The sequence below is a fragment of the Diabrotica virgifera genome, chromosome 6, assembly GCF_917563875.1.
Source record: "Diabrotica virgifera virgifera chromosome 6, PGI_DIABVI_V3a".
Classification (NCBI taxonomy): domain Eukaryota; kingdom Metazoa; phylum Arthropoda; class Insecta; order Coleoptera; family Chrysomelidae; genus Diabrotica; species Diabrotica virgifera.
Genome location: NC_065448.1, coordinates 41,536,617 through 41,564,020, shown reverse-complemented (window position 1 = coordinate 41,564,020; position 27,404 = coordinate 41,536,617). Strand labels below are relative to the sequence as shown.

At 32.3% G+C, this 27,404-nt stretch overlaps 1 protein-coding gene across 3 annotated transcripts in view; it reads left to right on the top strand.

Moving 5' to 3' along the window:
* The window catches only part of LOC114324520 (neurexin-4), a 167,677-nt gene that overhangs the window by 99,491 nt on the left and 40,782 nt on the right, over positions 1-27,404 (top strand). For all 3 annotated transcript variants that reach the window (XM_028272379.2, XM_028272380.2, XM_050654017.1), the window contains exons 14-18: positions 13,512-13,769; positions 14,836-15,120; positions 18,265-18,582; positions 23,952-24,193; positions 26,009-26,177. In XM_028272379.2, the coding sequence (XP_028128180.1) occupies positions 13,512-13,769; positions 14,836-15,120; positions 18,265-18,582; positions 23,952-24,193; positions 26,009-26,177 (1,272 nt within the window). The remainder of the gene's footprint in view (positions 1-13,511; positions 13,770-14,835; positions 15,121-18,264; positions 18,583-23,951; positions 24,194-26,008; positions 26,178-27,404) is intronic.

The window sequence follows — 27,404 nt, the reverse complement described above, 5'->3', positions numbered from 1 at the left end:
TTTTTTATCAGATGCCTAGATTTTGTGTCATTTTGGAACTACTAATGAAATAAAAAATTTTAGTAGTTCCAAAATGACACAAAATCTAGGCATCGGATAAAAAAGTTTATTTGAAGAAAATGTATTTTTTTGTTCTTCTTAGTGGCGGTACAGGCTCGTTTTTTTAATATTGTATTTAATTACAGAGTAATTTCCACATATTAATATATTTTTTAAATTGGGCTCTGTACCGCCATTCTTTATTATATTACGAATACGTGTGCCACATATCTCGAAAAAATATTCAAAATTACAGCCGCAATCTTGGAACGCGTTTTCGCTACCTGTTGATCGCTACTGTTTCCTCTTAAGTAAAATATGTCATTTGGATATTTTTTTAAACTCGATAGATCCTAGGGGCATGTCGGTAGATCGGTAGGATCATCACTTTTGGGAGTTTTGGGAATATCCCAATTGACAACGCAATATACACCGACGCCGTCTACAACGAGCGACGAATCAGAGATGCCAGATTGGGGTACTTTCGCCCATTTTTAGGGTAATTTGAAAGCACATGGGAAAATTTTTATAGGTTGAATTGGTTGGGGAATTTTTCGGGAGGAAAATTGAGCAAACTGAATTGCAATATAAATGTATTGTTATGATCTGCTTTTTATTAATTATATATTAATTATTATTTATCTGATTAATTATTTAATTGTCGCAAATCATACATAAAAATGAATAAAAAATCTCAGGGTGCCTTTTTATACTATAAAAAAAATCTAAATTATCTCACGTTATACTTATCTTCTCTCGTGGGTTCAGTATCTCTTAGTTGATCCTAATCGGGATAAAATAGGGAAAAGAAATAAAGCAAAATATTAAAATAAACATACAGAATTGTCTTTTATTTGTCAAAATCAATACTCTAAACTCTATCAAATCTAAAACCTGTGGACACAGATGTCTGAATGAAATCTTTACCACTTAAATTTATTATAGTTAAAAAAAAACAATTTATCGGTTTGTTCCCGATGACTTTGGTAAAACAAACTAAACAAAACAAATTTATGTATTCGCAAGATTAGCTATACTTCCTATTTACTTTTAGAAATATTGGAATTTTAATTCATATGCCTTTTACTCAAAATTTTAGTTTCCGAACATAAAAATATCTTTCACATAAGTTGACTGACCTTTTGCTTCACTCACTCTGATGTCTTCTCGTGACCCAAAACAGCTCTCCCTCGTTGACTATGTTAAAGGCTACTCATCAAAGCCCTCTCCGTTCTCCAGCTTCAAAACTATCAGCATACCAGCACCAATTCTCCAACAAGCCGGGCCTCTTTTGACACGTACTCGATTCAAACAAAACTCCAAAAATTCTCTGCTCTCCTTCTCACAATAATACAGAATCAAAGAGGTATTTCGTCTCAATTTGATCTGTCTCTCGTTCCACTTTTCAACACTATTCTCCACTATCAAACAGCCACTGGTATCTGCTAACTATCTATCCACTAAAACGTCGAACCGGTCCTCAGCGATGCCAAAAACATAATGACTTCCCCTTCAAACTCTCTTAATCATTCAAACTACTTTTCCCCTTCCACGTTGCCAAGAATCTGAAACATCGACTTTTCCATTCGACAAACAAAACAGTCACCCTCAAAACCATTCCGACCATCCTAATTACCTTCTGAGAACTATACAACATTTACTCGTGTTGAAACAAAGATACTAAAATTCCAAACTTTCTCCTAAAACCACTATTCTAGAAATTGATAATTACCTCTACCCTAAACAATCTTTTTCCATTTTAAATCAAAATACATCGTTATTTTCACTTTAATTATTCACAAAAGTCTTTAATGGTTCATCGGAAAGCTCATTAAAAAAAGAAATCCACTTACATCCAAACTAAATTCTAATAAATATTTACAGATCAATATACAGGGTGTATCAAATTTATGTGCCCGCGTTATTAAAAAAAATTAATTTAATTTTTATTTTGCCTTTGATTGATAAAATTGAAAACACAATATTATGTAACACATAACATTATATTAACATTATAGCCTATCGAGTATTTGCTTCTGATTAAAAAAACCGAAAAATGGTTTTTGGAACAACCGCTTTTTTTGACCAGTTATAACCGCCAGGTTAAACCGTAAGTAAAAAACCGGTATAACCGAAAACCGGTTTTTTGTTCAACAACCGCCATCCCTACCTTGGTTGTTACAAATACAGTTCGCTGGAATAAGTTTTACCCCCCTTATTAACTTATTTATTTTTAGCACATAAGAAAAACGCTCGGATAGGTCGATTTTTAAAATAATCATAGTATATTATAGCGTAAATGTTTCGAACTTTACGCGATCCCTCTTCTTCAGGTGACAGGCACAACTTTGATTTTTTTAAATAGGAAAGTAAGTACATCATGTGACACCTCATTTAAAGGCTTTTTTCTACAACCGTGTTAAAAATGCAATTTTTAGAACTCCATACGTGCGTTAAAAATGCTACTTTAAGGCAGGGCCGGTTTTAGGGTTCTGAGCGCCCCTGGCAAAATAAAATTTGGCGCCCCTTCATATAAGAATATACAAATTTACTGCAAATATAAAAAAATAGGAAAAAATCAAAATTTTACCATAAAGAACTATGTAAAAATATATTTATTTAAAAAATAGTAGGATAGTTATTACTTACAACTTATCCAACATAGGGCATAGCATAGCGAGCACATTTTAAGTTCAAGCGACGAAGAAGCGAGGTAAAAGATAAATGCACATTATCAACAACCAGTAAAAAATGTGTATAAATAACTTTTAGATGGAAAATAAGCCACAATTAAATTGAAAAAAATAATTTTATTATCGTTTCGACGCCCAAATCGGGTGTCGTTGTCAAAATACTACTAAATTAAACAAAAATGTTGTTGCTTAGTAAAAAATTCGTCTAATAATTTATTTAATCTGACTCATTTATATCATTTAGTGTGTATAAATCTTCTACAAGACCAAAAAACATGTTGATTGTGCGCAAGATATAGCTGCATCCCCAATAACTAAATTGAGGGAGTGGCATCCACTTAGCATAAAATAACATGCGGATATTCTTTGCAAACGCGAGCTTGTACATCTTTATTTTTTCTCTTCCTTTTAGAGCCGTTGTGATATCCTTGGCCTTACAATCATCTATGCAAATTCAAATAAAATCATTCATTATTTTTTTTTTATTATCTCATGAGCTTTTTATTATCTCTATGACTCGATACCTATAGAACCAAGCTATGGTTTTAGGTATCGAGTTACTAGGACAAACAATATGCTGCATACTAAAATTAAACCCGGTACTGTGGGATAAGAACATCAGTATAAAAACAAAAAGAAGAATATAATATAACACCATGACAAAAAGTATTCTGAATAATGGGTGTGAAAATTTAATAAAAAATACGAAAACCAAATGCAAAATAAGAGCAACAGAGATCGAATACCTAAGTAGAAGCTGTAGAAGGGATAGAATAAATAACATAGAGATTAAGAAAATAATGGTAATGAATTCAAGGGATAATAGACAACATAGAACAAAAGAGATTAACCTGGTACGGACATGGCAGAAGAGCAGACCAAAATCGTTGATAAACAGAATAACAGATTGGAGCCCGATAGGAAGAAGGAAGAGAGACAGACCCCGAAAATCTTTTAGAGATAAAATGGACGAAGCAATATTAGAAAAGAAACCTGCAGGACTGGAAAAACAGAAAGAACTGAAAATAAGGGTCAAGTGAAATAATACAGGAAAAACTATGGAAATCCAGGGTGGTCAAGAAAAAACAGGATGTTTCTAAATAAATGCAACAAACTTTAAAGGGTAATTCTATATGAAAAAATAATGACAGTTTGCTCTATAAGCGTATGTCAGCAAATACTTCGTTTCCGAGATATGGGGTGTTGACATTTTTCTTACAAACTGACGATTTCTTTATTGTTCTAAATCCGGTTCAGATATGCAAATGAAATTTGATGTGTTTTAAGAGGTAATTATTGCGCATTTTTTGACATAAAATTAATAATTTTATATCTACTGTTGAAATGGTGTGAATTTTTTTAAAGAAAAACATAGTACGCCACTGAGATATTTCAAATAACAAATCATTTTGGAATTACTCGTTCAATTTATGACATATACAAAAATCTATTATTCCTTTTTTTCATACGTCGTTCGTGCCGTTTTTATGCAAAAAGTGAAACATCTTAACGCGTACAAAGTATTCGAAATAAATTTCTATATATTCATATTATGAAAAAGAACTTGTCAATTCTAATTCATATAGATATACCTGGTTTGTTTTTTTTTATTTCAAATTACACACCCACGGACACACGACAATGTTGATAAAGCAAAGTTTACAGAACAGGAAGACAAAACTATCTAACCATTGAGGCTATAATGACAAGTAGCAGTATAATAATATCACTGACTATTCATAAATTTGTTGATACTTCGTAAATCTGATCTTCGTGTATTTTAAGTATGTATGTATAACATTGTAATACCATAAAAGTGATAGGTATTACCTGACAAAAATGACCTTTAAAAGCCATAACAGTTTTTAGGTTGCATTATTTTTATTAGAGAATTTTTGTGAGCTAGAAATAATTTTCTTATTGTTACAATTATTTAATATTAATTGTCTTAGGAGTAATCTTAGCCCAAAGATAATCTATAAAGTCCAAAAAAATAGTGAATGTAAAAAATATTATATTTTTTTTTGTTTAGCTAATGCCTCGACAACTAATGGCCATTGGCATGGTAGGTACGGTAATTTTGAACAGTTAGGTACCTAGTGTCATGTGTAAGTAGTGTGGGTGTTGAGTAAGTGGCTTGTTACTTTGCAATGTCGACGTCATTGTCTTTGCAAAGAGACGCTAATTGTATCCGAACGTCTGCGGTCCCTCCGGTGAGAACCGATCCCACGAGGACAGAAACTATATTCATTTATTAATTTATAATAAATGAAAAATTTCCGACCCTGGTGAGATTCGAACCCACAACCTTTCGGATTTTTTCGATCCAAAGGCAGGCGCTCTTACCACTGAGCCACGGAGGGGGGTAAATATTATATTTATATATCAGCGTCTCTCAAAATTTGGCGCCCCCAAATTCTGGCGCCCCGGGCGGTCGCCCGGCTCGCCCGCCCCTTTATCCGGCGCTGCTTTAAGGCACTAGTGCTTTAAAATTTTTATGGCACTGCAATTCGTATTGATCGTATAGGCAATTTTGATGTAATGTCAAAAAAATATAAAAATGGAATGTCAGTCAAGTTCAAGTAAAAGTTTTTGTAGATATTGTCCTGTAATTACGTTTGTAGAAAAAATATTGCATGATATGCGTGTTAAAAAGTGCATTTTTAAGGCACTCATGTGAATTGCAGAACTCGCTGTCGCTCATTCTGCAAACTTTCACATGCGTGCCTTAAACGTGTACTTTTAACACTTATATCATAAATAACTATTGAAATACTGATTACAAAAATTTATAGTATTTTAAGCCTTTCTGAGAGCATATGCGCAAAAATTTCGCTCGAATTATTTTTAAATGCGTTCATTTTTTTCGAATACTGAGAAAACCTTAAGTATTTTTAAAAAATTTAAACGCAGAAAGAAATATTACTGTATTATCCATGGTCGAAAGTCCTTGAGAACTTCTATAATATTTATTTTAATAAGTCACAGGGGTGAAAAAAAATAGTCTGATTTTTAATTTTAAATATATATTACAAAAGAAACTTTTTGTTCATTATAAGGGACTTTCTGCCCTCGGGAATAATGTAGTCTTCTATTTTGCGTTTAAATATTTTAAAAATACCTATTAGTTATCTCAGGATTCGAAAAAAATAAATGCGTTTAAAAAGAACTCGACCGAAATTTTGCGCCTACGCTCTCAAAAAGGATTAAAGTATTAAACATTTTTGTACTGTTTGAATTTATGCGACGATTGACGATCCACTGTTTTAAAGATTGGTTGAACAGATGTTGCCAGTTGTATGGTCCTCACTATGTGTATCGTAAGTTATTCAACAGGGCATAGAATATACATGGTTAGAAAATATACGCCAAAGTCAGCGCCTCTATGCGGAAAATCTCTGAACTAAAAATTGATGTGGACCATACAAAGTGAGGTCCCACTTTTTTTTGTAAAAAAACAGTGTTTGCTATCAGTACATGTCTACGAAAAAGTCTTGTTAAAAGACTTGTTAACAAGTCACTTAAGGAACTTCAAAATAAGCTTTCTAATCTAGGTATCACTCCTTTTTCTAAAATTAAATATCAACAGAAATGGTTAAAAAACCTTACTGATATTGATCTTCCGCCCAGTGTTTCGAAATTGTTAGCTCTTGGTCCAAAATTTGGATTATCTCCAACCCTCAAGGATTACTCAATTTGCAACCTGTTATCAGATGTCGAAAATATTTTGTCAGATTCTAATCCCACAGATCTCACTCAATTAAGATCATCAGCTAATAATATCATACAAAACTATACTAATGCACCAAAAAAATCACAGTCAGAAATAGATCGGGCTTACTTTGAAGCTAAAACTTTTTCAAAAGATCATCCTGAATTATTAGTTCTTTTAAGTGACAAGGGTAATACCACAGTACTTATGTACAGAGATCAGTATATGGAGTTAAGCCAATCACTCCTAAATGATGATCAATATTATCGATCATTACCAAGAAACCCTACCACCACTTTTACCTCTAAAATCAACAAACATATTTCTGATTTGAAAAGATCTAATATTATTACAGAAGTTGTAGCCAAAGCCCTCAACAATTATAATGGTATCGCTCCTAGATTTTACTGTTTGCCAAAAATCCACAAACCCCAACTATGCATGCGCCCCATAGTGTCATCAATTAATTCTCCCAATTGTAATATTGCAAAATTTCTGTCCAACATACTTTCAACAGCATATGATCATAATAATGAATTTAACATCTCAGACTCATTTAAATTCAGTGAATTTATCAATAACTTCCAACTACCTATAGGGTTTCAAGTAGTAAGTTTTGACGTCGTGTCCCTTTTCACCAACCTACCTTTACCTGTAGTTCTTTCTTCCTTGCATAATCATTGGCATCAGATCCAAATCCATTGTCCTTTTGGATGGGAAACTTTTGTGGAGCTTCTTAAATTGGTTTTTGATACAAACTACTTTGTCTACAATGACAAGTTCTACCTACAAATTTTTGGTACCCCAATGGGATCTTCTATTTCTCCTCTATTGGTTGGTTTTGTCTTGGATGACTTGATCGCAGACAGACTCAGGCATTTAAATTGTAACATTCCTTTTGTTAAGAGATATGTGGACGACTTGATCCTGGCTGTACCCACTGATCAAATTATGAACATTCTTTCCACTTTTAATGAATACAATCCCCACTTACAATTTACATGTGAGATGGAGGAAAATAACACCATCTCTTTCCTTGACATGTTGGTTGTACGAGGGGTTGACAACATCCTAAGAACCAAATGGTTCAGAAAGAGCGTTGCTAGCAATCGCTTCCTAAATTATTTTTCCTTTCATCCTAAAAGATTCAAACACAACCTCGTACAGGGATTAGCTATAAGGACACATAGGTTGTCGCATCCTCTTTACAGAAGTGAATCCAGTCAATTACTTAAGACCATTTTAAGTGAGAATTCTTATCCAACTTCTCTTATTAATAGATATTTATTTTCAACTTCTCGAGTACTACTTGACCAGAACCATTCCAATTTGGGAGGAATTCACGATTCCTCACAAATAAATAATGGAATTCAAAGAGAAGAGGTTTCCACATCTGGGACCCCTCAGAGATACTGTTCCTTACCTTATTTCCCACATTTAACTGATAAACTTATGAAATTGTTCAAACCGTTATCCGCCAAAATAGGCATCAAGAATTGTAAAACAGTCAGAAATCTTTTTTCTTGTACTAAAACACCAGTAGATATTTGGGAGAAATCTAACGTAGTTTATAACATTCCATGCAAAGACTGTCATTTGAAATATGTTGGACAAACAAAAAGAACCCTTAAAGGAAGGGTAGTTTCACACAGAAGCGATATCAGATGCAACAAGCATTCTTGTGCCCTCAGCACACATTCCATCACACTTAATCATCAGATTGATTTTGATAACATCAAAACCTTAGTCACAGAACCTAATTTCTATAAAAGATCTTTCCAAGAAATGGCCCACATTCTAAGAGAACAAAACTCTATGAACAAACGTACTGATATTGACAATCTTAGCATCATATATCACTCCTTGCTTATAAACAATCCTTAAATTCATTCAGTTGTTAAATTTCAAATTTATTTTCCACACAAATCCGATCAACACATGGCCTAATTTCAATTGTTTTTACCTTCATCCAAAAAGTTTCCAACCTACAAACCACCAATGCTTGGTAGCAACATAAAAGTTTTAAATCTCATTTCCACCCAGCTCCTGTCTGATAACATGGCTTAACACTCCAGCTTTAGTGACTTTTTTCCAACAATCATGAGGCAAGTAAATCAGTCTTTTGTAATTAATTTTTAACTAATCCACACCTATTTCTAGGTTCCTGGATTTCAAATTTATTATTAACAACCAATAAATCTATGGCATTTTTTCGATTAAAGAGAAATTGATATAATTCAGGGTGCATCGTCAACCTGTAAACCGGGTTTTCGTTTGAAAGCTTTTTTGTGACACTATACATTGCTGCCGTTGTCACGGCGATCGTATATCTTTATTTGTTTATCTTTTGTGTGTCACAGGGAGGTTTTTGGATGAAAATCTAGGTTTACAATAATTTACATTAATTTTGTTAAGATTTTCACATCCCCCTTTTTTTAAATCCATTTAATAACAGACACCGAACAGTTGGTTTTTTGCTTAGGTTTTTTGTGCGCTTTTTTTGGTTAGAATAAGAAATGGATTTAAAATAATTCTTTTGACTCTAACAGAATATTTCTTCTCCTGGCCTCATGTTTCAAAACAAAATTTTATGTAACTGTTCAATAACCTTAGGATTTTAACCACTAAGGACCTTTGTGACATTTTTTGCGTTTATGTATTTTTAGCTTAAGAAATTTTATGTATTTTTTAGCTATTAAGTTTTTAACAACACAACCCATTGTGATGACATTGTTGTGTACATCTTATATGTAACTTCACAATCAGTAGAACTGATGAAGTGCAGGAAGACTGCACGAAACGTCTTCTATTAAAAGATTGAAATAGTTTTTTCATTTTTTATTTCTCCTTGACTGATAACCTCAATTACAGTGAGACTTCTTCTCACTCACTTGATATATTGTATATATATATATATATATATATATATATATATATATATATATATATATATATATATATATATATATATATATGTTATGGATAGATAAAAGTGATTCGATGGCTGAAGATGAAAAAGAAATATTGTGGCTAGTACCAGATGAATTATACTGTGAATATGAACAAAGCAGTGTAAGGGAGGGTGAAAGTAGTATTGTAAATGTGTTAAGAAAAAAGTTGTCGATGGAGTGGTTGGAAGTCCCGATTGAACGAGACATGTCGGTTGACACAATTCGGACTTTTTTGTCTTTCTTTGATTATTTCTAGGTCTTCGTACAAGTCTAGTTTTAGGAAGTCTTTCTGTGGGATGTTATGAAGTAGAGCGACATCATCTGAAATATTCAAAGTATGATTTTTATGTTTTAGATGTTGAGAGAAGGTAGAGGTGTTCTCTCTTTTGGTGTGTTCGAGAGAGCGAGAAGCAAGTGACCTACAAGTTCTTCCTATGTAAGTAGCGTCACAGTCAGAACATTGTAGTCTATAGACACCACTACGATTCATGTAATGGATACTATCTTTGGAATTAGATAGAGATTGTCCTAAATTGTTAAATACTTTAAAAGAGATTTGGATGTTGTCTACTGACCTTTTTTTGATAATATTCGAAATACACCCAGATAGCCTATCTTGGTGAAAGGGTATGGAAGCATAAGTAGGTTTGGTTGCCGAATCCCTAGGGAACGCAGCATGTCGTAAGACTTTAAGCTGTCTTCTATGAATGAGCTTGTCTATGATATGTGGATCGTAACCGTTATTAAATGGGAATGGTTTCAAGGCGGTGTATGTAAAAAATGACATGGTCAGTCTGTGTCGGTTTCCTAAAGATACTAAAATCGAGGTGGTCTTAATCTGGTAATAGTGAGGTGAAGAAAATTAATTGATTGGGATGATTCTAATGCCATGGTGAAATTAATATTGGGGTGGATTTGGTCAATTTTAGAAAGTAATAAATCAGCTGTATCTGAGTTACCTGAGATGATCAATAAACAATCATCGACATAACGATACCAATGGAGAATTTCAGGATTTTTCATTATATGTACAGATTCCAAATGATCCATAAAAATGTCAGCTAAACGAGGAGATAGGCAACTACCCATGGCTAAACCATCAGGTTGTCTATAATATTTATTGTTGAATACAAAGAAGTCTTGAGCTAGACAAAATTGTAATAATTGAATAATTGAATCAGTAGTAGAAGTGGTGATGGAACTTGCTCTTAGAAGAGAGTATACCAGATTAATAGTTTCTTGTTTTGGGACTGAAGTAAAAATATTGCTAACATCAAAAGATAGCATGGTAATGTTAGGACGAAGTCGGATTTGTTGGAGATTGTTGACAAGATGACTTGTGTTTTTGACAGAGAAAGCGAGGGGTGAAATTCGTCAAGGTGTTAATGAGATTGAGTATGAATTTTGAAAGATTTTGAAAGAAATATATCAAAAATTCAAAAGTCGATAAAACTAAAAAAACTCGACAGCGTTACCTCGAAAAACTCATAAGCTAATAAAATCTGTTTGAATTTTTTGTTTACCATGATCCAATGATGAGTTCTGATGTCCACTGCAAAATTCATTATATTTTGAGGTATCTTGTCTTCAAAATTTTGCCACCGTTGGCTTATTTTTCCTTGAATTTTTTCTTGAATAATCTATGAATTATACCGAATATGTTTATTTAATTTGAAAATAAAATAGTCATATCATACTTTAAAAAAATGTGCTTGAAATATTGATTTCAACCCCAACGGCCCCCCCTTTTGGATAGCTATGACACGATTTTGGTAGGCAACCCATGCTAGAACTAATCATTTTAAGCCAGTCAAACTTTTAGAACCTATTTTAGTATGGTATAGTAAGACCCAAACCCAAACCCAAACATCCAAAGTGAAAGTTATCCTCCAACACCAAATTGTTCTATATGGTCCATATAATGTTCAGAAAAAAGTCACACCATTTTGAGCGTCGGGTTTAGGGGGGAGAAATCTGTAAATTCGTAGTTTTTTTACGTTTTTCATCAATATTTCTAAAACTATGCGGTTTAGCATAAACAACCTTCTATACAAAATTGTTCTACATTAAATTTGAAATAAAAAAGGCCCTATGCACAACCCTTCTAAAATGAACGGTTCCAAAGTTACGGACGTAGTATAGTATAATTGGTCCAAAAAAGGCCTAACCCAGACATCCAACGTAAAAGTTTTCCATCAACACCAAATTGTTCTATATGGTCCACATATTGTTTAGTAAAAAGTTACACCATTTTGAGCATCCGGTTTGGAGGGGAGATGGGGGAGAAATCGGTAAATTAGTAGTTTTTTACGTTTTTCGTCAATATTTCCAAAACTACGCTTTAGCGTAAAGAATGTTCTATAGAAAAATGTTCTACATAAATTTTAAAACAAAAAAGGTTCTATACATAATTGTTATAAAATCAACTGTTCCAGAGTTACGGAGGGTGAAAAGTGGAGGTTTTCGATACTTTTTATATTTACCGATTTCTCCCGCCCAAACCCGACGCTCAGAATGGTATGACTTTTTTCTGAACATTATGTGGACCATATAGAACAATTTGGTGTTGGAGGATAACTTTCACTTTGGGTGTCTGGGTTTTTGGTATAGTTATACCATACATTGCCCAAAAAATATAAAAAGTATCGAAAACCTCTAATTTTCACCCTCCGTAACTCTGGAACCGTTGATGTTATAACAATTATGTATACAAGATTTTTTTGTTTTAAATTTCATGTAGAACATTTTTGTATATAACATTGTTAACGCTAAAGCCAGTTTTAGAAATATTGACGAAAAACGTAAAAAAACTACTAATTTACCGACTTCTCTCCCATGTGCCCCCCAAACCGGACGTTCAAAATGGTGTAACTTTTTACTGAACAATATGTGGACCATACAGAACAATTTGGTGATACTTTGGATGTTTGGGTTACGCCTTTTTTTGGACCAGTTATACTATACTACCTCCGTAACTTTGGAACCATGCATTTTAGAAAGATTATGCATAGGGCCTTTTTTATTTCAAATTTAATGTAGAACAATTTTGTATAGAAGGTTGTTCATGCTAAACCGCATAGTTTTAGAAATATTGACGAAAAACGAAAAAAACTACGAATTTACCGATTTCTCCCCCCTCTCCCCCCCCCCAAACCCGACGCTCAAAATGGTATGACTTTTTTCTGGACATTGTGTGGACCATATATAACAATTTGGTGTTAAAGGATAACTTTCACTTTGTATGTCTGGGTTATACCATCTTTTGGATCAACTATACTATACTATTAAGAATACATAAATAAGACCAAATAAGGTCAATGACTAATTTTAATTAGGGTGATGATTAGGGGGTTGCTTGCGATCACTTTTTCGCTGAAAAAAAAGGGACTGATATTCTTTTCATTATAAGTCACTTAATTTTTAAGCTAGAGACTTTTTTTATTTCTGAAGATAGATATTTTTAAGTACTTTAAACTAGTTTGAACAAGTTGTTCACGAAAAATGCATAGTTTCCCGTCTTTTGACTTTGAAACTACAATATTTAGTATTTGACGAAGAAGAGGTATAATAAAGTATAGCTGGATTACTATTGGTTATTTTTTCAAAAGGTACATTTTTGTTAGGTAAAGTTGTTTTGATAAAACGAAAACTTTTTGAGTTATTAGCAGAAAACTTAAAAACATTGATTTTTTCGATATAAAACTAATACTTCCGATAGCGAATAAATCGAAAACTATCAATTTTATCAAAAAAATCTATAGAACGTTTTTTACTTAGAATGATCGTTTTTACCACCTTTTGCGATTAAAATATAATAAAAAATGGGGTGGCAACCACCCCCATGGTAAAAGCGCCTTTCGGCATGATATAGATTTTGATCCATGGACTATCCACTACTTAATCTCAAATTTTCAAGCAAATCGATCATTCATTACTTGGACTATAGGGGATGTGGAACAGTCTCTTTGTCGTCTTTAATGGACTGCATATTTATAAATAAAACAGGCACAATTTAGATAAAACTTCAAATGAAAATATACTTTAGAATGGTTATCTTTATCTACAAGTCCACTTCAATATGGTGCAATTAAATAACGATTTTGTGTTTATTTTTAGGTGACTTAACTGACAAGGAGACCCTTCCGGTTAAGCAACTTCGTTTTGGTGACACAGGCAGTGCCCTCGATGAAAAAGAAGGACGTTATACGTTGGGACCACTGATTTGTGAAGGAGATGATTTGTTTAACAACGTCGTTACATTCCGGGTGGCAGATTCCACCATCAACTTACCTACATTCGACATGGGCCATAGCGGTGATATATATTTCGAATTCCGAACTGCTTCAGCCAGTGCCGTACTATTCCATTCCACAGGTAATTTATTTTGCCAGTTGCTTTTTGCTTCTTATCGCTCGGTATGGAATTTTGACGGGACTAAAATTGTGTTTGGCATCATTCAAAAATCGTGACGCGAGTGGGAACCTTGCGGTATACCGTAATATACATTATTATCTATACACTTATTTTAACTTTCTTAGTACCCGAAATTTCTATTGTTTGATTGGTTTCAGTGTGATTTCAAGTATAAATGCCGAATTTTAAATTATAGAATGAGTTTGAAGTGGTTACACCTCTATAGGTTTGATTTGTTCAGTTTTTCGGAAATATTTACATTTTTTAAGGTATACATACATATATAATTAGATATATATAAAACTACATATAGATTCAGAATTTTCTATTATTAACTGGATTCGGGGTGGTTACAACCCTATAGGATTAAATTTAATTAAAACTAAATAAAATTAAACAAAATTAAATAATAATAAGTTAAATTAAATAAAATTAATTAAAATTATATAACATTGAATAATATAATTAAATAAAATTATATAAAATTAAACAAAAATAAATAAAATTAAGTAAAATTGAATAAAATAAAATTATATAAAATCAAGTAAAGTTAAATAAAATTCAATAAAATTCACTAAAATTCAATAAAATTTTATAAAATGAAATAATATAATTAGATAAAATTATAGAAAATTAAATAAAACTAAATAGAATTAAATAAATGTATCAATAAAATGAGATACAATTAAATAATATTAAATAAAATAAATCAATAAAAAGATAAAAAAGGGTTCAAGGCAGGTTTTGTTTATATTCGATTCAGAGTTGGACCACCATCTCCATATAGTAACTATTTCAGCATCCTTATGCATCATCAGTGAAGATTATGCAGTCACAACTCTGATTCCTCGTAAAATAAATCAAATTGGATCGAATGGAATTGAATCGAATATAATCGAATCTATAAGAAGTATTCACTTCTGTCGCATTTCTTAAGTGCCAAGTTCTTTTTCTTATAATCAAGGAATATAAACGCTACAACAAATAACTGAAGAGTGAGCTTAAATGTTTTAATTTTAAATTACAGGACCTTCGGATTATATTAAGTTAAGTATAGTTAACGGAAATCAACTTCAGTTCCAATACCAAGCAGGTTCAGGTCCTATTGCTGTGATTCGAGAGGTTTCTTACAGATTAAACGACGATGAATGGCATTCTGTATCGGTGGAACGTAACAGAAAAGAAGCTATGATTGTAATCGACGGTGCCCTCAAAGCTGAAGTAAGAGAACCACCAGGGCCAGTAAGAGCATTGCATCTGACATCTGAGCTCTTTATTGGAGCGTCGACAGACTATAGAGATGGTTTTACTGGTAAGTAGTGTTAAAGTATATTCTATAATTTACTTGGGAAATAAGCCACAATTTGACTTGAAAAATGATTTTATTAACGTTTCGACTTGCACCTCGGACGTCGTTATCAAAATACAAAATATGAGTAAATTAAACAAAAATGTTGCTTAATTAAAAAATTTTTGTAATAATTTAATTTAATCTCACTCATTCATATCGGCAATTCAGACATACATTATACATTTTAAAGTAGAAGACTTTAAAATTATTATTGCCAATATTTATGAGTTGCGTTCTTGGGACGACTTTATTGAAAGATAGTTCATTCGATTACATGAAATCAACTTTAACTCAAGAATATCCGTCACAAAAAATCATAGCATATGATTTGTCTTCAAAAAGACAACCACAAGCAATGGTGACAGTAAAATTCTCGCGTTAATGATTCCATAGTAAGTCACGAGGAAAACCAGGAACAAATCTCTTGATACTTGATATTTGAAAGAAAATATGATATACAATTAGTAAGTCAATAACATATCGAGGATGATACGTAATTTATTTTAGTATTATTTATATATCTATGTATTATTAATATTATTTACAATTTAAAATAACGTACATCTGGACCTCGGAGGTAAACTACACTATGTCATTTCGAGCAATTGTGTTTAACGTGTGTTTGCAGGAAAGTTTAGAGCACTTAGGATATTAATAAAAATCTTATATGTCCCATAATAGGTTGAACGACAATACGACAATATTTCAATGATAATATACAATGCGTCCATAAAGTAACGCACAAATGCATTAGCTAAATAAACAAACTTAGAAATTCCCGAAACAGGTCGATTTTTATTTTTAAATTACAATTTTTTGACATATACAGTAGACTCTCTCTATAACGAAGATATTACGAGGTTTCGCTTATAACGAAGTACACTAGATGTCCCATGAAATTCCTATTGAACTATTATAACACCTCTATAACGAGACATATTTGGTTATAAAGAGGAAAAATGAAATCAAATATGTTTCTTTACCTGTTCTTCAGCGCAGTAATAACTATAAATCAATACCCCAACTGCCTCTATACAGACATGCCCAACATCTGTGTGCCTTTAATACCGCCTGTAATAAACTTCTTCCGACCGATATTGAATATTGTAAGAAATTTACAATTTATGATGGCGAAGTCTCATTGTTAAGGTCGGCCATCGACACCTAATAAACTATCTAAAAGGCATCAAAACATTTCAGTGGTGACGAATCTCATTTCGTGAAGAACCTGATATAACGAGATCCGCTTTTAACTAGGTAATTAGTCCGCCATTTCAGTTCTCGTTATAGAGGGAGTCTACTGTATATCATATTAGTGAGGTCATCAGTTTGGGCGTGATTACGTAATCGATGATTTTTAAATGAGAATAGGGATCATGTGATAGCTCATTTGAAACACCATTTAATTCTCTATTCAGTAATATAAACATTAACATCATTAAATGAAGTAAAGAAACACAGACTTACTCACAATCATTTAATTTACTTCGACGACCGGTTTCGATATCTACAATGTACAGATCATCTTCAGGTCGGCGTTACAAGTGATTCAATGATGCCGTTACAAGGGATGATTTGTAAGTTCATCAATAACATGTTTAAACGTCCAGATTATGCTAGTAGGATAGCTAGGTGAAGGACTGGGTAGGCGGACATCTATGCCTACTAGCATAATCTGGACGTTTAAACATGTTACTGATGAACTTACAAATCATCCCTTGTAACGGCATCATTTAATCACTTGTAACGCCGACCTGAAGATGATCTGTATATGTATTGTAGAGATCGAAACCGGTTGTCGAAGTAAATTAAATTATTGTGAGTAAGTCTGTGTTTCTTTACTTCATTTAAAATGAGCTCACATATGTAACCCATTCAACATTAACATCATTATTTATACAGGGTGTCCAAAAATTTTTTTAAATTAAATCAATTGAGACAAAAAGAAGAATGCATGCAATTTATTTAATTCAAAATACGTTTTACTGTTGTAAAATTACAGGAAAAAACTTCGACAAATAAATATTTTTTTTAGCTTAAATTCAATGTTAAAGCTGCCACCCGCCTGTTTCTTGGCAGTTTGAGCGAAAATCAATGTTTATTTTTCAAAATATTTTTTTTTCTGTTTTATGACAGTAGTAAAATGTATTTAGAATTAAACAAATTACATACATTCTACTTTTTGTGTAAATTAATTTAATTTAAAAAAATATTTTTGAACGCCCTGTATAATTAATTATGTTAATATTTATATTACTGAATAGAGAATTAAATACCCTTGCAAATGAGCTATTACATGACCCCTATTTTTATTTAAAAAAAAATCATCGATTACGTCATCACGCCCAGACGGATGACGTCACTAATATGATATATATGCCAAAAAATCATAATTTAAAAACAAAAATCGACCTGTTTCGGGACTTTTTAATAATGTAGTTTATTTAGCTAATAATGAACTTATATATTACTTTATGGACGCACTGTATAACCAGTTTGTATAGTACAACTAATAAAATAAGAGGATTAAAGGAACTTGGTTCAAAACAACACCATGTCGACATAGTGTAGTTTACCTCCGAGGTCCAGACATATAAAATCAGAATTTGGTGTTAGTTTTGTGAGTAAAGTGAATGTAAGAGCAAATACTTAATGTCGGGATAGTATCATGAGGTTTTTTCCTGGTTTTCCCCGTGATTTACTATGGAATCACTAACGCGAGAATTTTACTGTCACCATTGCATCTGGTTGTCTTTTTAAAGACATATCACATGCTACGATTTTTTTTTGGGACGGACATTCTTGAGTTAAAGTTGATTTCATGTAATCGAATGATCTATCGCTAGCTTAGTGTGAAAACCTCGTATCTCATTTCACAGAAAATTTTACAGGAGAGATTTAAAAAAAAACTATCTTTACAGATTTTTGATTGTGAGTATGTTTAGATGATTACACATACATTTTTTATATATATTTTGGGTTAGAATATGCAGAAATTCAGCTTAAAGTCGGTCATGTAAAATGAGATACGAGGTTTTTACACTAAGCCATCGCTATCTTTCAATAAAGTTTGTTATCACATTGTATTATGTTAATATTTTTCAGGTTGCATCCGAGCTTTACTAATTAACGGTCTTCACATCGATCTTCGTCAATACGCAAGAATGGGTCTTTACGGTATACAAGAGGGCTGCGTGGGAAAATGCCAGAGCGGCCCATGTTTGAACAACGGTACGTGCCATGAGAGATACGATTCCTATATGTGCGATTGTCGTTGGACCGCATTCAAAGGACCGATTTGCGCTGATGAGATCGGTGTTAATTTGAGACAAAGTTCTCTCATTCGGTACGACTTCGAAGGTTCATTTAGGAGTACTATTGCAGAACATATACGAGTTGGATTCACTACTACCAATCCTAAAGGTAAATGCTTATTGTTATATTAACATCATTTTTGATCTATTATACATACAGTGTGACAAAGTCAAATGAAATAAATTCATTATTTCGTAAACTGGTGACTAAGGAAAAATCGCGAAACAAGTCGGGGTCAATCCAAGCCAAGTGGTCCAAAGGTGGTTGCTGGACTATTTTTAAAATTTTTTATTTTTCTACCTCTTAAACTTCAGTGTATCGAGAGTACAAAATTGCATTCATTTTATTTTTAAAAAAATTATTTTGACAATGACGGCCATTTTTGTTAAAGCGTATCGATGATTTTCACGGAAAACATGGCTTCGCACTTTAGCCAATATTTTCACTGAGGTTTGTCCTAGAACAATAAATCAAAACCAAACTTTTTAGAAAAGTATGTTCTAAAAAACGACCTATAGCATTATTTAATTTCAAACTACCCTTAGGGCCTTAAATAAACCTCAAAATTTGAAAAGGTAAACTGATAAAATTCCATTTTCAGCATTTTTTTAACAACATAAGGCAAGCCGATAATGGTTTGTAATTTTTTTTCTAAAAAAGACATACGTACATACTTTAAATAAAAAAAGTTTGAGCTTTGAGACTTGAGTAAAATTTTTCAAAAAAAAATCTCAAAAATGAAATTTTTTGAAAAATCTCAAAGTTTGACCCCTTATATCTCTTATGGGCACGATGAAAAAATTTGAAATTTGGCTGAATGTTAGCCCCTAGCAAGTAAAATAAGGAGTAAAAATTTGGAGTTGCAGACTTACGTCATATAGGAGTTACAGGCCTGAAAAAATGGTAAAGAATCATTAATTTGAGCGGTTCGAGCAGGGTAATTAAAATTCAAATAAACTATCTAATGAAATAAAAATTAATATATTTTCACCAGATTTCACAACGAATACAAATTTATACAGGGTGAGCCAAAAGAGTCCTTCTCGATATTTGGCCATAGTTACCTATTAGATTTTAAGGAAATGCCGAAGTAGGTCCATTTTTATATTTTTTGGCATATATTTCATGCTACGTGACGTCATCCATCAGAGACGATGACGTAATCGATGATTTTTTAAATGCGAATAGGGGTCGTGTGGTATCTCATTTGAGAGCGTGTTCAATTCTCTATTCAGTTTATGTTTATACATGTTTATTTCACAAATAAACATTTCTTTTTGCTTAAATTAAATCACAAATAGCCTCTCTTCTAGCTCTTGACAGTTTGGACATTTTTAATTTAAGCGAAAAGCATTGTTTATTTGCCAAAATATTCTTGTAGTTTCATTTTGCCAAAATATTTATTTTTCTATATTATGACAGCAATAAAATGTATTTTGAGTCATACTTTCATCTTCTTGTGTCAATTAATTTAATTCAAAAATTATTTTTTGTCCACCCTGTATAAATAATCAATATCGTTTATATTATTGAACAGAGAATTGAACACTCTTTCAAATGAGTTATTGTCCTTTTCATGAGCATTTTTCAGTGCGTAACAAATGATAGGAAAAAGGGTAAGTCCGTGATAATACACATTTATGACATTTATTCTAACATGACATTTTAGTTAAATCTGACAGTTGTCACATTTTATTTTCAATTTGGAATAAAAACAAATCAAATGTGTTTCTTGAATTTATAAAATGGTATTTTCTTTGATTTGTATAGTCTTATAAATTATACAGATTATATTTGTAATATTATCTAATTAAAAAAAATTATTTTTTTTATTATGGCGCCATCTATCGACAACTAGAATAACTAGAATAAATGTTGTAAATGTCTGTAATCACGGACGTGCCTTTTTTTCTATCACATACAATTTAATGCGTTAGAAAGAAATCGAAAAACTGTGACGCACTGAAAGATGATCATGAGAAAAAGAATAACATACGACACTTATTCCCATTTTAAAAAATCATCGATTACGTCATCATTCCCTTAAAATCTAATAACTGCCAAATATCAAAGTGAACTCTTTTCCTTGGCCCACCCTGTATAAATTTGTATTCATTGTGAAATCAGTTTATTTGAATTTTAATTATCCTTCCCACAAATCCTTCCTTCCGCATATCCTTCCCTCAAATTTTTACCATTTTGATTTTTGACCAATTTTTTCAGGCCTGTAACTCCTATATGACGTAAGTCTGCAACTCCAAATTTTTACTGTTTATTCTACTTGCTGGAGGCTAACACTCAGCCAAATTTCAATTTTTTTCATCCGTGCCCATCAGAGATATAAGGGGTCAAACTTTGAGATTTTTCAAAAATTTACATTTTTGAGATTTTTTTTGAAAAAGTTTATGTAAGTCTCAAAGCTTAAACTTTTTTTATTTAAAGTATGTACGTATGTCTTTTCCAGACAAACATTACAAACCATTATCGGCTTGCCTTATGGTGTTAAAAAATGCTGAAAATGGAATTTTATCAGTTTACCTTTTCAAACTTTGAGGTTTATTTAAGGCCTTAAGGGTAGTTTGAAATTCAATAATGCTTTAGGCCGTTTTTTTAGAACATACTTTTCTAAAAAGTTTGGTTTTTGATTTATTGTTCTAGGACAAACCTCAGTGAAAATATTGTCTAAAGAGCGAAGCCATGTTTTCCGTGAAAATGATCGATACGCTTTAACAAAAATGGCCGTCATCGGCAAACTAAATTTTTTTAAAATAAAATAAATGGAATTCTGTAGTCTCTATAGACTGAAGTTTAAAAGGTAGAAAAATAAAAAATATTCAAAATGGTCAAGCAACCAACTTAATTTATATTGGACCACTTGGCATGGATTGACCCGTCGATGTTTATTTATAAATTATGATATTTTGGCATATGTATCATACTAGTGACGTCATCCGTCTAAGCATGATGACGTAGTCGATGATATTTTTAAATGAGAATAGGGGTCGTGTGCTAGCTCATTTTAAAGGTTATTCAATTCTCTGGAATAAACATTAACATAATAATTTATACAGGGTGTCCAAAAAAAATTTTGAAATTTAATTTAGACAAAAAAAAAAGAATATATGCCCTCTTCTTCTTGCTGCTTCCTTAATAGCTTCGCGCCTCTTCCATCTTTAGATGCCTCCTCATCAGATATCCAGGTTGTCACTCCATCTCTTCCTTGGCCTTCCTATACTTCTTCAGCCTTTTGGTGATCTATCTCGTGCTATCTTTACCAGTCTTCCTTCTCCCATGCTGCTTATATGGCTATACCATTCTTTTTTACTTTTCAGTGTTCAGTTATTTATGTTCTCTATATTACTGCTCTGCCTGAGGGCTGTGCTACGTTGTTTGTCGGACTTTCTCGGACTGTGATATCTCGGACTATTTTCATTTCACACGTTTCCATCAGTCTTTTTGTCCTTGTGGTGTCAGGTCTAAGTCATAATTGGTCTAACTACTGTTATGTCTGTATAAATATATGTAATCAAGTATATTCAAATGGGAAATAAGCCACAATTTTACCTAAAAATGATTTTATTTTAACGTTTCGACGCCCAAGTCGGGTGTCGTTGTCAAAATACAAAATAATATTAAATAAACAAAAATGTTGTTGCTTAGTAAAAAATTCTTCTAATAATTTATTTAATCTGACTCATTTGTATCGGCAATTCAGACACGTATTATACATTTTAAAGTAGACGACTTTAAAAATGATATTGCCAATATTGATGAGTTGCGTTCCTGGGACGACTTTACTAAAAGATAGTTCATTCGATTACATGAAATCAATCCCAACTCAAGAATAGCCGCCACAAAAAATCATAGCATGTGATATGTCTTTAAAAAGACAACCAAATGCAACGGTGGTACTGCAATTCTCGCGTTAGAGATTCCATAGTAAATCACGAGGGAAAACCAGGAAAAACCTCGTGATACTATCCCGACATCGCAAGTATTTGGGTTTACATTTAGTTTACTCTCAAAACTAATACCAAATTCTGACTTGATATTTTAAATTTTAAATAATACTAAAATACTAAATATGTACTCGATATGTTACTGATTTATTAATTGTGGTATTTTCTTTCTATTGACTTCCTCCTTTAGTATGGGTAACCACATCCTACTGCATTCTACCGAGGAATTTGCGACACAATTGGTTTCATTTAGCATAATTAGAGCCGCTTCTTTGATTTTTCTCTTTTTACTATCTGCTTCTTTTAGGACTATACTTGAATCTCTCCACTGAACTCTATGTTCATTATCCCATGCGATATTGAGATATTTGATATGTCATATTTGACATATTTGAGATGTCAACACGCATGGGATAATGAATGAGAGATTCAAGTATAGTCCTAAAAGAAGCAGATAGTAAAAAGAGAAAAATCAAAGAAGCGGCTCTAATTATGCTAAATGAAACCAATTGTGTCGCAAATTCCTCGGTAGAATGCAGTAGGATGTGGTTACCCATACTAAAGGAGGAAGTCAATAGAAAGAAAATACCACAATTAATAAATCAGTAACATATCGAGTTAGTACATATTTAGTATTTTAGTATTATTTAAAATTTAAAATATCAAGTCAGAATTTGGTATTAGTTTTGAGAGTAAACTAAATGTAAACCCAAATACTTGCGATGTCGGGATAGTATCACGAGGTTTTTCCTGGTTTTCCCTCGTGATTTACTATGGAATCTCTAACGCGAGAATTTCAGTACCACCGTTGCATTTGGTTGTCTTTTTAAAGACATATCGCATGCTATGATTTTTTGTGGCGGCTATTCTTGAGTTGGGATTGATTTCATGTAATCGAATGAACTATCTTTTAGTAAAGTCGTCCCAGGAACGCAACTCATCAATATTGGCAATATCATTTTTAAAGTCGTCTACTTTAAAATGTATAATACGTGTCTGAATTGCCGATATAAATGAGTCAGATTAAATAAATTATTAGAAGAATTTTTTACTAAGCAACAACATTTTTGTTTATTTAATATTATTTTGTATTTTGACAACGACACCCGACTTGGGCGTCGAAACGTTAAAATAAAATCATTTTTAGGTAAAATTGTGGCTTATTTCCCATTTGAATATACTTGATTATAAAAATGCCACAAGAAAATAGCTTCAGAACAACATAAATATATGTAATTTATTTAAGTCAAATACATTTTACTGCTGCCATAAAAGAGAAAAAAAAATGATTATTTGAGAAATAAGCATTGCTTCTCGCTTAAATGCAATGTTCAAGCTGCCACACACCTGCCTCTTGGCAATTTAAATATTTAATTTATGCGAGAAGCAATGTTTATTTGTAAAATAAACATTTTTTTCTGATTTCTGAAAGCAGTAGCCAGACCAGACATTCACTGGTGTATCTCAACATTCACTGGATTTCAGACTTTCACAGTAACATATACATTTTATTTTTAGGTTTCCTTTTGGGATTAATATCAAATATGACCGGCGAATACATGACCATCATGGTATCAAATTCTGGTCATTTACGTATCGTTTTCGACTTTGGATTCGAACGGCAAGAAGTCATTTATCCAGAAAAGCACTTTGCTCTGGGCCAATATCACGATCTGTTAGTTTCCAGGAAGAACGGAGGATCAACTTTGGTGATGCAGGTCGATGGCTATGAGGCGAAGGAGTTTCATTTCAATATTAAGGTTAATTTTTTGCTGTTACCTTCTTATCTTTAAGTTTTTTATTGCATTTTATAATGGTTTTGGGGTTTTATAATGTCGAAAAATGGAACAACAGAAGAAGAGATAAAAATAGATTGGCACAAACAATATCTTGTATCAAACAACTCCATAGTGTAATCTAGAATAAAAACATCAAAGAAAAAAACAAAAAAGGGTATATCAAACAATAATACGAAGTATCATGACATATGCCGCAGAAATTTGGGTCATAAATAAAAAAAATGAAACACGACTTCTACGGAACACAAAAAGAAGTATGGAGAATGATCAGAGGGTAAAGAAAGGAGATGAACGAATTAATAAAAGCGAAACACATTCAGAAGTAAACATGGGCAGACTACTTCCGATCTCTATTTGCTAAAGGCGACGATAATGAACCACCAACACCTGAAGTTACGACAAACGAAGAAATAAACATCGAGGAGGGAGAGGTAAAGAAAGCATTAAGAATATTAAAAAATAGAAAATCTCCAGGAGAGGACAGAATATCGAACGAACTCCTAAAGTACGGAGGACAAGATCTAACTAAACTTTTAAAACTAATACAAAAAATAATAGAACAAAACAGAATACCACAAGAATGGAGATCAAGCATCCTAATACCTCTTTTCAAAAAAGGAGACAAATCGGACCCGGATAATTACAGAGGAATTAACTTATTAAACACAACATTAAAATTAACAACCAAAGTGATAACAAACAAATTGAATGAAATTATAACATTAGCAGAAGAACAAGGTTTTAGGTCGGGAAGGTCATGCACTGACGCTATATTTATAATAAGGCAAGTTCAAGAGAAATCGTTGGAATACAACAAATCAGTATATTTATGTTTCGTGAACCTTAAGAAAGCATTTGACAGGGTTACATTAAAGAGCGTTATCCATTTGTTATACTCGAGAAAGGTGTCTCTGGGAATAATTAAAACGATCGAAAACATCTAACAGAACGACACAATAAAAGTAAAAGTGGAAGATGAACTAACTGACCCAATTGAAGCCGGCAATGGGATAAGACAGGGGGATTCTTTGAGTCCTATATTGTTCAACGTGATCATGGACGAAATAATATAAAAAGTAAGAACCAAAAAAGGATACCAAATGGGAGAAAAACAACTTAAAATAATGTGCTATGCGGACGATGCAATACTAATCTCTCAAAGTGAAGACGATTTACAACGTATGCTGCACCAATTTAACATATCGCCAGAAAATTTTAACATGTTAATTTCCTCAAAAAAAAAAACAAAATGCATGGTTATAACAGCAGATCCAATAAGATGTAAATTGGAGCTGGAAGGTCAGATAATAGAACAAGTGATTAGTAGAAAAGTACAAGGAGTTTAAATATCTAGGCATCACACTAACTAGCTACGGAAGGCTCGAAACAGAAGTGGAAGACCAAGTGAATAGAGCAAACAGAGCCGCAGGTTGCCTGAATGACACAATACGGAGAAATAAAAATATCGGAAAAGAAATGAAAGGCAGAATTTACAAAACAATCATCAGACAAATAATAACATACGCGGCAGAAACACGACCCGACACAGAGAGACAAAAATATTGCTCGAAACAGTGGAGATGAAAACCCTTCGAAAAATCGTGTATAAAGTGTATTTCAAACCATAAAATTATGTTTTTGTTATCGAACCGTAAAACTTATCGAACAGCCCATTATATTTAAACCAAAATAATGCTGAAGACACAAAAACAAAAGTTCACTACTTTTGTTAAAACGGCTACTATTGAAATTGATTAGTTTAATTTGTTTTTATAGGCATCTGCTGACGCCCAGTTCAACAACATTCAATACATGTATATCGGAAAGAACGAATCTATGACAGAAGGTTTCATCGGTTGTGTTTCTAGAGTAGAATTTGATGATATATATCCATTGAAATTGCTATTCCAACAACAAGGACCTGGAAACGTCAGATCATTAGGAAGTAAGTATAAATGTATTTTTAGAAAGTGTTTGTGTGTATTTTAGTCCAGGAACCGAAGCTTTTCACCTCGCAATTTTTACAGAATGGATTGATTTGCTTGAAAATTTGAGAATAAGTAGTAGATAGTTAAAGGATCAAAATCTATATAATGCCGAAAGGCGCTTTTACCATGGGGGTGGTTGCCACCCCATTTCGGGGGTGGAAATTTTTTATTATATTTTGACTGCAAGAGTTGGTAAAAACATTCATTCTAAGCAAAAAACATTCCATACATTGTTTTGATAAAATTAATAGTTTTCGATTTATTCGCTATCGAAAGTGTTAGTTTTATATCGAAAAAATCAATGTTTTTAATTATTGTTCTGCAAATAACTCCAAAAGTTTTCGTTTTATCAAAACAACTTCACTTAACAAAAATGTGCCTTTTGAAAGATAAACAAAACCGTTTTTCTTAATTTTCTTTAAGACCAATAGTAATCTAGCTATACTTTATTATATATTCAGCCCTATTCTGTAACTTTTAACAAATCGAATAGAAATGACCAAGTCGAATCGTAATTACCCAAAATCGGAATGTTTGATATCTATCGCGTCATTTTTGTGTTTGGATTGGTATTCTGTAACTCATATCGTAATCGAAATCTCTGACTTCTATTTCACGCGGTTCTGAGGAGGCCGCAACCGCGCATTAACCAGTGTTCTGTGACCTGGTTGTTACTCGAAATATGACACCGTTGCCATCTCCTCAATGTTTTCATACTGGCTTCATACTATCCTCAAGTTTTGAAAAGTTAATAAAATATTAGTGTAAATACTGGATGCAAAAAGCTCAAAAGAGGATAAATGGTTTTAAATTAGAGTTAATTAAAATTGATATAAAAAAAAGATAAAAAAGATAAGTGAAAGTGAATATAAGAAGTATAAATGCTTTTAACGCTTGGTTTTATAATCAGTTAAAGTGAACTTTAAATTTTAAGTTGGTACCTTTATCAATGCAATTCATACGGGTAATGTCAACTTTAAGTGAACTTTAGTTAATGTTCACTTTAAGTTGATTATGAAACCGGGCGTTTTAAATCAAAGATATTTAAGTGGATGTTATTAATTCATAATTATTAATAAATTATTTAAAATTATATTACTAATAATATGCAATCTTTAAGATACGACTCCAGCTGAAATAACTGCTAAACAACTTTTCCCAAAAATGGCATCTTTTCTATAATT